Source organism: Pyrgilauda ruficollis, unplaced genomic scaffold, assembly GCF_017590135.1.
Source record: "Pyrgilauda ruficollis isolate IOZ18807 unplaced genomic scaffold, ASM1759013v1 scaffold20, whole genome shotgun sequence".
Lineage (NCBI taxonomy): Eukaryota > Metazoa > Chordata > Aves > Passeriformes > Passeridae > Pyrgilauda > Pyrgilauda ruficollis.
In genome coordinates this window covers 1,121,009-1,135,643 of record NW_024519207.1, presented here as the reverse complement: position 1 = coordinate 1,135,643, position 14,635 = coordinate 1,121,009, and the positions used below count along the sequence as shown (strand labels likewise).

The window sequence follows — 14,635 nt, the reverse complement described above, 5'->3', positions numbered from 1 at the left end:
GCATGTTTAGGTCCTCTGCCCCCAAAATAAGTTTAATAACCACACATAGCTCCCACATTTAGACTGCATTTGCAAAGTTCAGACACTAAGCAGTTCCAGCTTAGACTCACCTGCAAGTAAAATGAAAGAAAATATGTAAAATATATGTTAGATCTAATATAAAATTTTAATGATGCTTTCACCACTCTTTGCAGAGTCTTGAGTGTTGCAATTATTTGGTGATTTGTCTGCTAGGCAAGAAGCTGTGAGCTGTTGATATACTCCACACAGCAGAAGGGTCAGACATCGGTTTTTAACTCAAGCCTTGTGGAGTGGAAAGGAAGGATTTGGCTCTTAACCTTAGAGGTATTCTTTCATAAATATTGGCAGAAATACTGGATAATGGGTATGTCAGTGAAACAGCCTATTCTTTATCTAATATTAATAGAAATTAGTACTTGCTTTACTGACCACAGCTGTGTTTTGCCATATCACTGACATTTATATAAGCTCTGTAATAAAGTTAAGAGAATGAATGACCAGGCATTACAATGACATTTCATAAATGTGAAAGCTGGGGCAAACCTCGAGGTTCTCTGTCAATTTAAGTGTCTGTCTTACACTTTCAGTAGGTTTCTTATCTTCCTTTACATGAAGCATTAATTGAGGTTTACCAGAAATGAGCCTTCCCTACCCTCCATCCATGCAATGCTTGGCAGCTGAGAGGAAGATGTTGCCGATATCCAGATCCGGCTGATACTAAGTTGGAGTTTGCAGCCTTTAAAGATAGCTGTTCAGTTCTCAGTTCAGGCACACAGCAATGAACTGTTTTCTGTGAATCTGAAATTTCTGGTGATGGAGCTGTTTTGGCAGGTGCTGCTGCAGTATAATGTCTTGGCCACACGAGCATCGCTGTTGCCCTTTCTACCAGTAGAGTCTTTTTGACTCCAAATTAACCACCTCAGCATGTACCTACTAATTATCATGGCAATGATACAGGTCCTTCTTATTTTTACTGCAGTGTAGCAGAAGCAGTCCAGGTGGCAAATGTTTGTGCTCAGTAGCTGCTGACACAGATAGTGGAATAAGCAGCTGAGGATGGTGACCTACACAGTTCTTTTCTGCTTCAGACATGACTGCCAAATGGCATTTTGCTGGCAAGCTAAAGAAGCAGTACCTGTGGTTGAAAGTAATCTGCTTATCAGCATTACCAAAACATTTTCTTATCCTAAGAAAAGAGCAGTTTTGAGTTAAACTCTAGAAAAATAAAAGCTTGAAAGACATGTGGCTAGAGAGTGCAATTAAAAGCAATTCTGTGCCCTTAGTGAGCTACCAGCCCAACAAGCCTGTGGAGGAGTCCAGCACAGGGCATGTTTAGTGTACCACTTCTAGTTCCAGCTGTAGAAGTGTATGGAACCCAGCCATAGGGTCAGCAGGACTCACAATTACAGCCAGAAACCAGCTGCTGCATTGAAGCATGAGTTGGTATCTCTTCTCTTTCAGCAGCAGTGTAACACAGGTAAGCTCAACAAAGCCCAGTTTTCTTTTTGACCCATTAAAATGTCTTGGCCTTTTTAAAAATATTTTTTTCTTGCCCAGGACTGTGGGAATTAATCAGACACTGCAGAATGTGTTTTTCTTTTTGAGTCTCTGCAGGACAATTGCACTGTTGTAGGAAACTCAAGGAGACACAAACTCCTGCTCTCTCTTCCCCACTGTCAGGTACAAGAAACACAGTAACTAGTAGAGGAACTGCATTTTTATTGTATTACCCACACACACCCACAAGAGGATAGCCCAATGAGTGAAATGGCAATGGAAGCAGCCCTGCAATGTTTCAGGCGGCACTGGGATGCATAGGCTTTGCAGGAAAAATTCTGGGAGAAGGTGAGCTGCAGTCCCAGAGAGATGTGGGGGTCAGAGCCATCGTTCAGACGTGGCACAGGCTGTCAGAGGTGCTCAGGAAGTCCTGCAGGCGAGCACAGCTCTGCCGGCGCAGACTGCTGCGGCACTCACTGTCCTCTGGAATTTTCTCCACCCAGGCTTGTGCATCAAGTAAGTATTGCATCCTGAGTGAAAATGGAACAGGTAACGAAGGTTAGTCATTATTCCTGACATGGAGCAATGGGAAAGCGTAATCCCTGAGCATCCCTTCACAGAGGCATCTCTGAAATAAAGACTTATACTAGCTAAGAAACTTGCCTTCACCAGCAGGTTAACTGAGCTTTGAGCAAAGTCTGGGCTGTGTCAGTGCCAAGCTGGGACACACCTGGCTGTACTTGTGTTTTGAGTATGTCAGGTAAGCCTAGGCTAAGTTTCTGTTAGAGTTTCCAGAATGACACAAAAGGCCCAAGTGCACATCAGTGGGACAGTGAGGGGAAGTTTAGTTCCAACAGAGTATGCCAATGAGAAGCTGTGTAACTTCCAGTATTTCATGCCTGAATTGGAGAAGATGTTGGAGATGAAATCTCTGCTGGGACACCCCAGTCTCTATCAGGCTTCTTTCAAAGCAGGCCACGGACCTAGGCACTCACTTTGATGTCATATGGGAATGGGACGTTTTAAGGTTTTAGGAACCTTTAGGAATGGTGCTCACAGCTTCATGGAGATCTCCTCCATAGAAGCTTTCAGAGGCATTACCTTTGTCCAGTTCTGTGCAGGGAGATGAAACATTTAGAATGTCTTCCTCCCTGAATATTTGATAGTGTCATACTAAATTCCCACTCAGATAAATTTCCTTTTTTTCATTGAAGTGTGACAGTGAGAAATGACAACAATATGCTACTTGCATGCATGGTGTAACAGCAACCTTGGGAGCTGCTCTTAGTCATGGTCCCACATGTTTCTTCTGCAAACCCAGGAGTTATTTAAGGCATCTGCAGTAGATGGGCTGGATCTCTTTTCCCATTCTCCTTTTCTAGCTGTGAGTTTTTAACCCAAGGGAACCAGGGACAGATTTGATTCTGAGAAGTCTGGCAACCAGAATTCTGGGAACCAGAGATCCTTGAACCAAAAGATTTGGGTGGCTCAGCTCTTCCCCAGAGCTCCACTTTTGCCTATGGAGTAGAACACTTTGCATTTTAGTAAATTCAGGAGAATCATTCCCATTTGGTGCTGTCTTTACTTTCTGGAGGTATTCTAATAGATTGAGTATCCTCTGGGTTTATGGTCCATGATAGCAGCTGCTGCTGCTGCCCAGAGACCATTTTGCACTTACTTGTTGTTGCAGTCCACTGTTTGCCCATCTCTCCCCATGAGGAGGTAGCGTTTGCCAGGGATGATGTTTAACTTGCACATGGAGCGTGACAGGAACTGTCGGTGCTCACCCACTTGGATGCTTTCATCTGCAGCTGTGGGAAAAGAAGAGGAAACCCCATGAACTTTCCCAACAGAGAGAAGAACTGTAGCCCACAGGACACAACCCCCTGTGATCACTCGCCCCACTGCTAAGCCAAGGTAATATTTCACTTGGGAATTGGCACTTGACAAGTGAATAAGTGGCCCTGCTATGGTAGGGTACATTTCCCTTAGCGTGACCTGACAGAAAGCAAGCCACTTTTGCCTTAGCAGATTGTCTTGGTGTTTGCAGTAATTATTTAAGGAGATGCTTTCTTATAGACCTTAGGACATTTCAGACCTTATGGAGTTTGCTTAAATCTCAGAGACTGAAGAAAAAGCCAAGGAAACTAGAAAACATGCTGTCTTCCATTTCAGAATGCTCATGTTCAGGGTGGTCTTACAATCTAGCAAACTAAATTCAAACATTTTGAGGCCCAAAAATGCAGCAGACAGTATTAAAATCTCCCGCTCCTTAGTACATCTGACCTGAACTTTGCTAATGCAGCCTTTATGCTCTTTCCTCTGAATCTGTTACAGAGCACAATCTCCTGGTGATCTCCATGTTAAACTAACTTAGAAGATTCTCGTCTGGATTCTGGCCCAGAAGTTTATTAATTCAGAATTTCACTGCCTACTACAGAACTGGGCATCCAAGGCAGATGAGGTGGCTGCTCAGATACTGCAATGACATGAGAGCTGAAAAGATGCTTATTCATCTGACCAATCTCAGGTCATGAGGACACTATGTTTTTTAACTAGAACAACAGTTTTCAAAGTCCATAAAAAAAAAAAAAATCTAACAGCAATACCTAATTTCTTACTCTCTTTCTAATTTTCCTGTAAAAATTCAATATTAAATCAGTTTAAATTAAGTGTAAATAACACCATGGTCTTTTTATCAGTTAACAGAATCTTGTGCATCATCTGTTATAATATAGAGTATTGTATTACAAGTATGGACAGGCTAGTCATCAAAATCCTAAAAGCAGAACAAAACTAAAGTAGAATATTCTAACATTAATTAGATTTCAGAGAATTTGGCAGAGACTGCTAATCTGTGAAACCTAGCTTTAAGAGCGTTATTTACCATATTGGTAAAACTTGCATCAGTTTAATATATGTTAATTATGCTTCTGCATTTTTAGAGAGAATATAAGTCCTGTAGGTTTCTCATATAACCCAAGACCTTTTTACTGTTCCTATGCTACATAGTGTTTTCATTTTGTTCACAGAATGCGGAGATGGGTCAGAATTGCTTGAGAAAATGATGATGTTATGCCTCATTTAGCTTAAATTACCAAGGTGTTTCTCAGTTCATATGCTTCACAAATGGCCTAATACAATTCAGACAGTGGGATCATAAGCATTTGAGTCATTACCTTGAGTAGTTATTATGTAATTTCCAATTTTAAATCTCCAATTAAAAAAAAAGTTGAAATTTAACATTTCAAAGCATCCAAGTGGAATTTAAGGTAAACAATTACTTAGACATTTAGAATCTATAATGGGAAATAATGTTTAAAAAGGGGAGCGGGAGGGGGATGAAGAGGTAAAAGAAAGGTTCTGTGCTACTTTGTATGGGCTATACTGTTCCCCTAAACAACTCCTGGAGGGCTAATAGGACAGCACAAGTATTAGCCATCCAAAATATGTACACTAATTCTATCAATAACCAAAGTAATCTGAAAGGCACACACCTGCAATATTCTCTTTTGCTGACTCCCAAACACAAGTAAGTGTTTCCATCTGTCTTCTAAACCAGCCCTTTACTTTGAAGGTTGTTAAGGAAACAATGACGGGGTCCAGAGAATGAGATTTTACCCTCCTAATTCTCATCTAAACTTGATGATGGCAACAGAGGCCAACCTCACTCAAAAGAGCTGCAGATAATGCAAGAGATAATAACACTAGTTCAGCCACAGGCTGATTTGGGTACAACACCTAGCTTTTTCTTCATCCTCATATGTCTTTGTGCCTCCTGCCAGCTTTTCCCAAGCCTGCTGAAAGCCTCCTGATGCTCAGAAGCTGCATCTGACAGCACAAACCAAAAATAATTATCATGTATGTGGGAATAGAAGACATATTTTCCCTTCAACTTCACGTTCAAAGGATATTTCTCTCAGCTACCAAAACCCAAAATCTTTCTACTGCTTTCCTGCAAGTTGTGAGTACAAATACATTTTGACCCAGAGCCCTAAAGCCTTTAAATCCTGTAGGTATTCTCAAGAGATTAATAAAACTTTCCATTGGGATACCATAATCTCCTACAGTCAGTATTTTGACCACTAGGTACATTATCATTTCCCTCTGTATGGAAAGGCCTGGCTATGTCAGATGCTCTCTGTGGACTCAGGAAGCACGGACCTTATTTTACTGAACACTGGGCAGAGATCACAAGTTGTGTGCCATAAAGTACTGTGTGACATTGCCAGGCCCCTGGGCAAAGATTGATGGAGTGAGTTAATTATTCTGTTCCAGAGAGGGAAGATTTCAAGACCTTTGAAGTTCCTTTTTAAAGGCAGTCTCTGGCTGCCAAACTCAAAACTGGTGACCACATGATACCACAGCAGCTGAAGTCTGGTGTGTCACCTGACAGCTTCTCCAGAAATTACTCTGAAGAATATCAGTGCTCTCTGATGCTGCTGATTAAGTTCACATGGGAGCAGCTGGGATGGCAGGCTTGCAAAAGGACATTGTCCAAGAGCTGTGCAAACCTTTATGCTGCACCTAACAACAAAGAAGCCTTTCTATTTTTTTTAGCACAGTTATTAAATTGAAGTTCCAGAAGTTTTCCTGTCTTTATTGACCTCAGGCAAGTCACTGTGGACAACTCTTAGCCTGTTCCACAAGGGTTGCAATTGCTCAATAATTAGTTGAGTAAGAAGCACTTCAAATCATCATTTAGTATCAGAAGAGAGGTCAGTGTCTACACAAGAAAAAACAAGGATCTGTCAACAGTCTATAAATAAAATAGTTGATGCAGAAGACATAGTACCCACACTATGCATGTGTTTGGAGGGGTTTACCTTACACTGGCTCCAGTTTGTAGCCATGGACTCAATGAGTAAGGAATGTGTCTTCTGGTTTATTTTCATCTGAAATGTTTGAAGCTTGTGTGCTCTGGGATTGCACAATGTGAACCAAAAAATCTACCCAGGGCTTAACTGCACAGTGAGGCAGCTGCACCAAACAAGCCTTGCAATAAATAAGCCTTCTTGAAAGCCTACTGTAAAAATATATCTGACCCCACTTTTCCATGGCAGAAGAAGGCATCTGCATGGCTCATGCTGGCTAACATTTAGTAACCTAGTTTTTCTATGGGTGAATGAAAGGAGTAAAACATTTTGATACTTACATGCTTTAAGGATCTTGTGGATTTTGGCCTCATAGTAATCAAAAACATTCTTCTTTGAACTGCTGAGGATCTCCACCTCATATGCTGCAACAGACAACAACTCTGTGATGCCAGATGGCAACATGAAATTGCATCCAAAAATTAAATAATAGGTGTGCTTCTACCAAGTGTCTGAACAGAGGCCAGTGTACCATCTACTCACAAATAATGGAATTATTAATCAAGAGACTAGATTTGTATTCCTTTCTTCATATCTTCTCAAGGACCTTCCTCTGTAGTTAGGTTTTCACTCTTTCCTTTCCTTCTCTTAGCATCTAATTTACCAGTGGTGCACAACCAGTTTTCCTTCAGTAGTTGATCCAACTTTGTATCCAAAGAAGAGGCCAGAAAGGCAAATTAACAAAGGGAAAAATATTCATCTAGCTCTGCAGAAAGAGCTGCTGAACTATGGAAATGCCATGGAAAACCTATTCTTTATTTAGGTCCTGTAACATGAGGGATGTAGTGGACTGTGGTACTGCACCGTGGGTTTTTTCTAAACATAATAACATAATGTAACATAATTCCACCCCTCCTGCCCCCAGCATCCCACTGCATCTTTCCAAGGCTTTTACTTCCCATTTCTCTGCCCTGATGACTACAACTACACATGGTTTCATTTATTTCTCCTTGGCGTCTTGGCCACATATGGAAACCCTACTCAATTCAGGAGAGGTTTGGGCACATAAAACTACAAGTTTATACTTATTAAAATGAATGATGCTGAAATAAACAGTTGTCTTTCATGCCTTACCATAATCTGCAGTAGGTTGGTAGCAGACAAAACTAACACGTGTGGTTTGTGTTAATGATTTACTGAAAGTTGATTTTTGTCTTGGGCAGGGACCTGGAGGGAAGAAAATAAGTGATAATATGGATGTGTAAACTACATCTGTCTGCATATCCATGCCCCTATAGGCATGGATATAGAGACAGATGTAGTTTACACATCCATATTCACAGAACAATACAACAGAGAATAAAAAGGCAGAACAGCTCCCTTAGTGGTGTAATAGAGGGTTTTTATGTACACAAACATGTGCATAAAAAAAATCAGTTTGATACTGAACATCCTAGAGGATGAATGTGTCCTGCATTACACATTAGGATAATTCTAATGGTCCCTTCTGGGCTTAACAATTCCCATGTAAACTGTTCCTAGAAGTAAGTATCTTCTTTCAGAGCAGCTTATGCAGTCATTCCTTACCTTCTGCGCACTGGCAGACGTCGGCGTGGCACAGCTTTGAGAGCATGGCACTGTGCTTGGGAGCGCTGTAGAACACACTGCAGCTCCTGTCTGTGGACAGGGAACAAAGCAGCTTGTATGGGAGAGCTCAGGTGGAAAAGCCTGTACAGTACAGCACAAACTATGTTTGCAGCCCAGCTTTTCCCTGGTCCAGAGAAAGCAGAGCACTGAGGGATCAGATGCACATCAGCAGTTCCCAAAGACCCACAGCTTAGGCACCTGGAGTACAGTGTTGCCTCTCAGCTGGGCAACAGCTTGAGGTTATTTTTGTTCAGTTTAGATAATTTTTGTTTGGGCACTTTGTTGTTGTTGGGGTTTTTATTTGTTTGTATTTGTTTTTTTTTAAGTTGTGCTCTTCCCTCCCTGGACCCCCCTCTTTTTTTTGTTCCCTCTGGAAATCATCCATCTTAAAAGCCTCTTTAGACCATAGAACAACAGTAAACACTGCACTGCTTCAGAAGAAGAAGATAGGATCAGCCAATAGTTAGTTAGTGGTTTAAACTCAATGTAGACTGTCTTGGATCCCTCTGTTAAGGCAAAGTAGAGATTTGACCTAATTTTCAAATATTGTTTGCATAACTTTGGCAAATGGGGATGATTTGCATTTAACCTTTCTGTGAATGAGGAACAAGACTGCTTTCCCTGGCAAGCACACTACAAAAGTCAAACCTCCAAGACTACCTTAGATGTATAAAGACACAGCCTGCAAAACAAAATGTGAGTGAAATGTGCTTAAAAGCACCATGAGAAACAGGAACTCAGAAAATCTGATTTAAAAATCCATGAGTGTAAAAGCTAATATTTACAGTCAATTTGCAATACTAGGCCATTCCTGAGAAGATCTCTGTTTAGATAATCTGAAGTAACTGGAAGACAGTTATGCAAAGCTGTTTTTTTTAATCACTCAACAAAATCACATGGTTTCACACACTACATCAAAGTCAACTTTCTATGGACTGGAGGGGTTTTTTGGGAGTCTCTCAAGCAGTTATGTACCATTTATCTGTGCCCTTACCAGGGTTGTAAAAATCATAAAGGATGGCATTTGCTGGCTGAACCAAGCCCATGGGATTGATCTGCTTTGCCCCAAATGATATACAATCTGGCTCTGGTCCACGTGGGAGCTGGAGGAAAAAGGAAGAATAGTTTTGATGAGAAAACTCTCCTCAGTCAATTCCTCAATGTTTGTGCATATGCTAGTTGTTGAATACTTGTTCTGGTGGCATAGATGAGTTAATGCTGATATCTGCTTTGGCTGCAGAGGTGAAGCAATTCAAGTGAGTGTACGGTGGAGTCACAATCCAAAATATTGGGAAATATACACAGGACTAGGGGTCCTGATATTTACATTTGTTAATCACTATTTGGATCTTGGTCTTCACATGCGAGATGTCCATGTGGAATTTACAGGACCACCAGTTAACACTTTTGTTACATATGAAAAGCATCCCTTCTGGCTAAAGAGGGAGAGGATTTCTCTTTTTTCTTGGGTCAAAGGCCAAATCTTGAATATGAACTACATCTCCTTGGATATAGAATGGTGGAAGATGAAGGTGTGTGCTTCCCCTCTTCCCACTGAGCTGTTCAATAATAATAAATGACAAAAAATACAGAAAGGTAATGGAGAGTGAAAAATGCAATGATTAGATTTTTAAAAAGTCTATATGCTATCTGAAATAGGAGGGATTAGAAAATCATTGTGTTTTCTTTACCTCACCAAAGTAGAGCAACACCTTCCCTTCCTTGTACTCAAAGTGCTGAATGTACCTGTCTGAAGCTGTCACCAACTGCAGGAAAACAAAGAAACAAACAAATCAGAACAAACCCCTAGCAGAACAGGAATATTTTTGCTGCCACCTTCCATATGCTAGTTTGCCTTTTTTCAGCCCTCTTTCTTCCTCCCTAAAGGGGACAGTCCCTGAAAGCACAAAACAGAGCAAACTTCCCTCAACCAAGGTGGCTCCAGAACCCCCAAACTCTGTACCCACATTTTCAGAGCACTGTGCCCCATCTCCTTATCACTCTGCCCTGCCACCAAGCACCACTGAAAGACTGCCTGCCTTCTGCTCTGCAAGCACAGGAGGCACTGTCCTGGCGTGTCACAGGACAGCAGTATATGGCAGGGGGAGGTACATTACTGCCCTGCTGAGCCTCACCCTAATTTCTTTTACAAGGGACTAAGAAATCCAAACTCTGTTCACCACAAGCTTTACATTTCTTGTATATATTCAGCAAATACTTTTATTTGAATGAGAATAGTGAAAACCTATCTATGTATCTATCTAAAATATGTTTTCCCAGGTCTCTTCTGTAGATTTTTGGAAAGATTTTGAAATAAAAATTTTCTAAAGGCTCTATAAAAGGTTGCAAAGAAAAGTGTGTGTCTAACCTGTTCGAGCTCCTTTGTGTCAGGCTCCAAGCCACTCAGCAAAGTGAGATCAACCAGGGACATCTTTGGTGCTTTGGGACCTGTGGACCTTTTTAAGGGACATGGTCAGCAGTGAACAGCTGCACTGAACAGCCAGGTTGCTTTGAAGAATCTGGCTTTGCACACTTGCTAAAAGTGAAGCAAAATTTTCCACTCCATTTAACTTTCCTAAATGGATTTTAATTTGAAAATTAGCTGTCTAGCTCATAAGAGTCATGAGGTAAAATGAGTCATCTAAACTAGTCAATTGGTCATCCAAAACCCAGGCACCTGGCCTAAGATTTTCATATAGGCTTTCCTTGGAGCTGATAGGCAGAAAAAAATCACCTGTAAATGACAGTTCATAGCACTTTAAAAGCATTGTTGAAGCCAGGGAGGTAAGCAGCACTGACAAAGTATCTGTTCTCTATTACGTACAAAGTGGAGATAGGAAATTAATTTATCCAAATTTTTCACAGACTAAGTCAAATTTACATCACCTTTTCTGTCTGAGGCAAAAATCCTCATTGCTGTAATTATCCACTAAATAGCTGTATTGGATTTCCAATCTTTCAGCTTTCACCATCTCAAAAATCAGGAAGTGGTGCCATTGCTAGAAAATGAAGTGCTTCTGCACTCACACAGGGTGTCTTGGCATGAGATATTTTACATACACTTTGTGGTACTTCAGAACTTTTTATTTTGGCACTCTCCCTTTCCTGTAAAGGATGCATCACTGTGTAGGGAAGAAGAATGGTGATGTAAATCATGCCTTCAGTTTTTCTCCCATGTCTTAACCATAAGGAATTTCACATTATTGTCTAAGCCTCAGCCTAACACTCAGCAGAATAGTGGATCTGGTAGCTGATAAATGTTAACATAGCAATTAATGGGGAACATGATGTTTTGGCCAGTACACAATTCACTGAATATGTGTTTAATGAGAGAGACTGAAAATTGGGAATTAGGGTAACTTTAGTCCTCCCCTGCTATTGTTCATGCCACTGTTTAAAAGAGGAGATAAAATCACTGTCTTCAAGGCTTTGACAAAAGTCAGTGGAAAACCAAAATTCTACTGGGGAGCAAAACTTGCTTCTTCCATCCTGATCCTCTCTAAAACAGATAGGAGAGACAAATTTGTTCTTCTGAGATCAATGCCAAACTGTAAATGGGAAAAAAAGACAGGTGTTTCAGTGTTATACTGCATAGAAGAGTTTCTTTTTTCCTACCTCAGCCCTTGCCAACTTCTTGTCACAACAGAATATCCCATCTGTCTCCTCTCCTAGATAGTATTAGCCATCCTTTCTTTTTTATGAGCCCAGAGTGTGACCACAAAGGAAGTAACAGTAACACTCCAGAAAGTGATGAAACTCTGTAAACAAGCTACTATCACATTCCAGCTGTATTTACCTTTTAAAATAAAATATTTATTTCAGTTTTTTAGCCTGCCAAGTGCTTTAGAGTCTCCCCAGAATTTGAGGGGGAAGAACCTGCAGTGGACATTTGAAGTCCATGTAAACCATGTAAATAAATCTCATCCATTGTTTGGAAACCTTTTCTCCTGCCATGGGAGAGAGGACATACTTACAGTGTATGCAGACTCACAGGAGATGACTAGGCTGGATACTGAGTTTGTGGGTATGAAGAGGGTGACAAAGGAGAATTACAAGCAAATGAGGACCTGATCTTGCAGACCTACCTGACACAGATTTTGTATTGCAAGGATTCTGTTTTGCTGGGAGTGGTCAGATCCCTTTTTCTTCTGCTGCGGATATCAAACCAATCCATTCTAGACAGTGTCTCAAAAGTGCTGTTTCCTCCTGTAGTCAAGTCCTCATAATCATCATCTTCATCAGAGTATTCAGCTTCTGGTGGTGAGAGACTTGGTCAGCCATGAGGAAGTTTGCCTGCAGTTTGGGTCTTTTTGGTATAATCATAAATTCCAGTGGGCAGTCATGCCATCACTGAGTTTTGTAACAGTTCGCTGTACACTGTCTCAGTGTTTCCAATTCATTCAGAGTTAGAATTCTAGGGATAACTATGGTAAGAACAACTAACAAACCTAGCTAAGAATGGAGTTTAGGCTATGCATAAATATTTAAAGGACAATCTCTCCCTCCAAAAGTTAACAATTCAAACAGAAAAAACTAATGCAGACACAGGCAGAGATGATGATGACTACACACTTCAGGAGATGCAAAACACATTCTTGCTGATATGAAAGACCTATGACAGATGTGCCTCAAAGAGTTTTAAGCCCACGTGGTAGGTCCCTCATTAGCCAGGGAACTGTGCAGGGCTTTCCCCTCCGTGAAGGGAGTTCACCTCCCCTTTCTCAAGAAGAGTTTCTAATGGTATCTGTGTAACTGCTAAGTACCTGCTGCACCTACAGTCACTCATAGCTGTTGTACCATCTAAGAATAAGAATAATAAGCTAAATGAAACAATGACTGGGTAGAGTTCAGGGACTTCTCTTTTTCCTTGTTTCATTCATTTGTTCCCACTTTCCAAGGCTGGAAAGCTATGAAGTAGCATTAGCAGCTGGCCAAATGTGTCCCCTTTGAGACCCAGCCCCTGCCCTTTCACTCACCAGAGTACTTAAGGATCCCTTCCAATTCCACTGTCAAAATCAAATCACTGCAGGTGTTGTTCTTCAGCTCAGGTGACCAGTACATTTTTAATATCTAAGATGAACACACAAACAGCAAGCCACTAAAAATATAATTTGAATGACAAGGAATTTACCCATTCAGGACTCCAACACGTGATGATGGGGCATGGGAGTGTGGAGAGAAAGACCAGACCCTCAGTGGCACATACTAGTCACAGAGGAGTGTCACAGACATAAGCAGGTCCCATGTGCAATTCACAAATGGTGTGGGACTCCTTTGAGATAACTCTCCATTCCCAAACACAAAGAGGTCTTTCAAACTCTAGTCACGTCCATCACCCTTGATATTTTATGGATTTAATAAAGTTAAAGACAGGAAAAATTGACAGTCCATAAGGGCAGGTTTCAGGACCCAAATTTTAGAATTTTGGAGATAGGAACACAAAGTTTGAGGCCATGTCAAGCAAATTTTCATTTTCATTTCAAAAAGAGATTAGAGAAGTCCAGCCAGACCCTGGATTTTGAATTTACAGCTTACGCTCATTGTCCCATTTCCTTTGCCATTCACAGATACTTCAAGTTTTCTCCCAAGTTCAAACTGCAAACCAAGGGAAAAGAAAAGATATTTAGTTTGTGCTCAGAGTTTGGTCAATTGTTTTCCTGACATCTTGATAGTCTTCTATGCCTTTACCCCCCAAACCTGGGTAGGGAAATCTATGGAAGGAATGAAGAGACCTCATGTCTCAAGATTTTAAATGCACTGAGCTAATGAATCTTACTCTGCTGTTTTAGGGCCCAGTAGATGTATTTTACCAATTACAGTCCCTCCTTTGTATCCTGGATTTCACATTTTCACAGTTCCAGGCACAGTGAAGATCAGATTATCCCCCTTCCTCCTCATTCCTTAGAAGGACTTGGTTTCCTGGCTGCTCTTCACTTTTGGGAAAGATTCATGCCACCAATGTCATTAGAGGCAGGCAAACACCTCTAAAGTGTGCTGCCAAGCACCTGATTTTTTTTTTTTTAACTTTAAAAAGATTCTGTTGTCACAGATCAAATTATTTAAAGGTGTAATAAATCAGCTACATCATGGCTGCTTAACATGACAAAACCTAGGCCAGAGGAATTAATTTCTCCTTGAGGGAAAAAACCTTTGAAACAACCAATGGTTGTATACCTCCAGCTGCTTCTGAAATTCTTCCTGGGCATCAGTCAGAACAATGCTGTAGTAATTTTGCCTTCCAGGTGTTCCCAGTCTGACAGTCAGGTCGGTGGAAGAAGTGTCCAGTGTCTGTATGCTGTATGCTGACAGAGCTTCTAAGGCCACCACTGTGTCCTAGGTGAGAAAGAAAAGCAAAAAAAAAATAGCAGCTATGCCAGGTTATATCAACGACATGTGAGATGGCATTACCAGTCACCTTGAATTCAGTTTTATGCTTTTTGCTGCTTTGAAATTCTCCTGCATTTGTCTGTTCCTATTTGCACGGACTATTCATTTAATTTCCCAGCTTCTTCTTATAGCATTAAATTGTAAACACACTGGAGTCCTGACCTCAGATTATCCTACTTCTTCATGGACAAAGAATTTTCTTTGCTGGCTTTTAACTATTTTATTTTGGCCCATTGCTAATTAACGATCCAAAATCTTTACTGCTTCAT

The 14,635-nt window shown here is 40.9% G+C and overlaps 1 protein-coding gene across 1 annotated transcript in view; it reads right to left on the bottom strand.

Annotated features, from left to right (window-relative positions):
• Positions 1–1,784: 1,784 nt before the first annotated feature.
• The window catches only part of LOC121353296 (complement C4-like), a 41,422-nt gene continuing 28,571 nt past the window's right edge, over positions 1,785–14,635 (bottom strand). Inside the window, exons 30-41 of the mRNA XM_041467035.1 lie at positions 14,154–14,312; positions 13,515–13,574; positions 12,956–13,049; positions 12,065–12,233; positions 10,348–10,435; positions 9,671–9,745; positions 8,974–9,082; positions 7,920–8,009; positions 7,467–7,559; positions 6,674–6,757; positions 3,197–3,329; positions 1,785–2,048 (exon numbers count right to left, since the gene is read on the bottom strand). Of these exons, the coding sequence (XP_041322969.1) occupies positions 1,910–2,048; positions 3,197–3,329; positions 6,674–6,757; positions 7,467–7,559; positions 7,920–8,009; positions 8,974–9,082; positions 9,671–9,745; positions 10,348–10,435; positions 12,065–12,233; positions 12,956–13,049; positions 13,515–13,574; positions 14,154–14,312 (1,293 nt within the window). The 3' untranslated portion in view covers positions 1,785–1,909. The remainder of the gene's footprint in view (positions 2,049–3,196; positions 3,330–6,673; positions 6,758–7,466; positions 7,560–7,919; positions 8,010–8,973; positions 9,083–9,670; positions 9,746–10,347; positions 10,436–12,064; positions 12,234–12,955; positions 13,050–13,514; positions 13,575–14,153; positions 14,313–14,635) is intronic.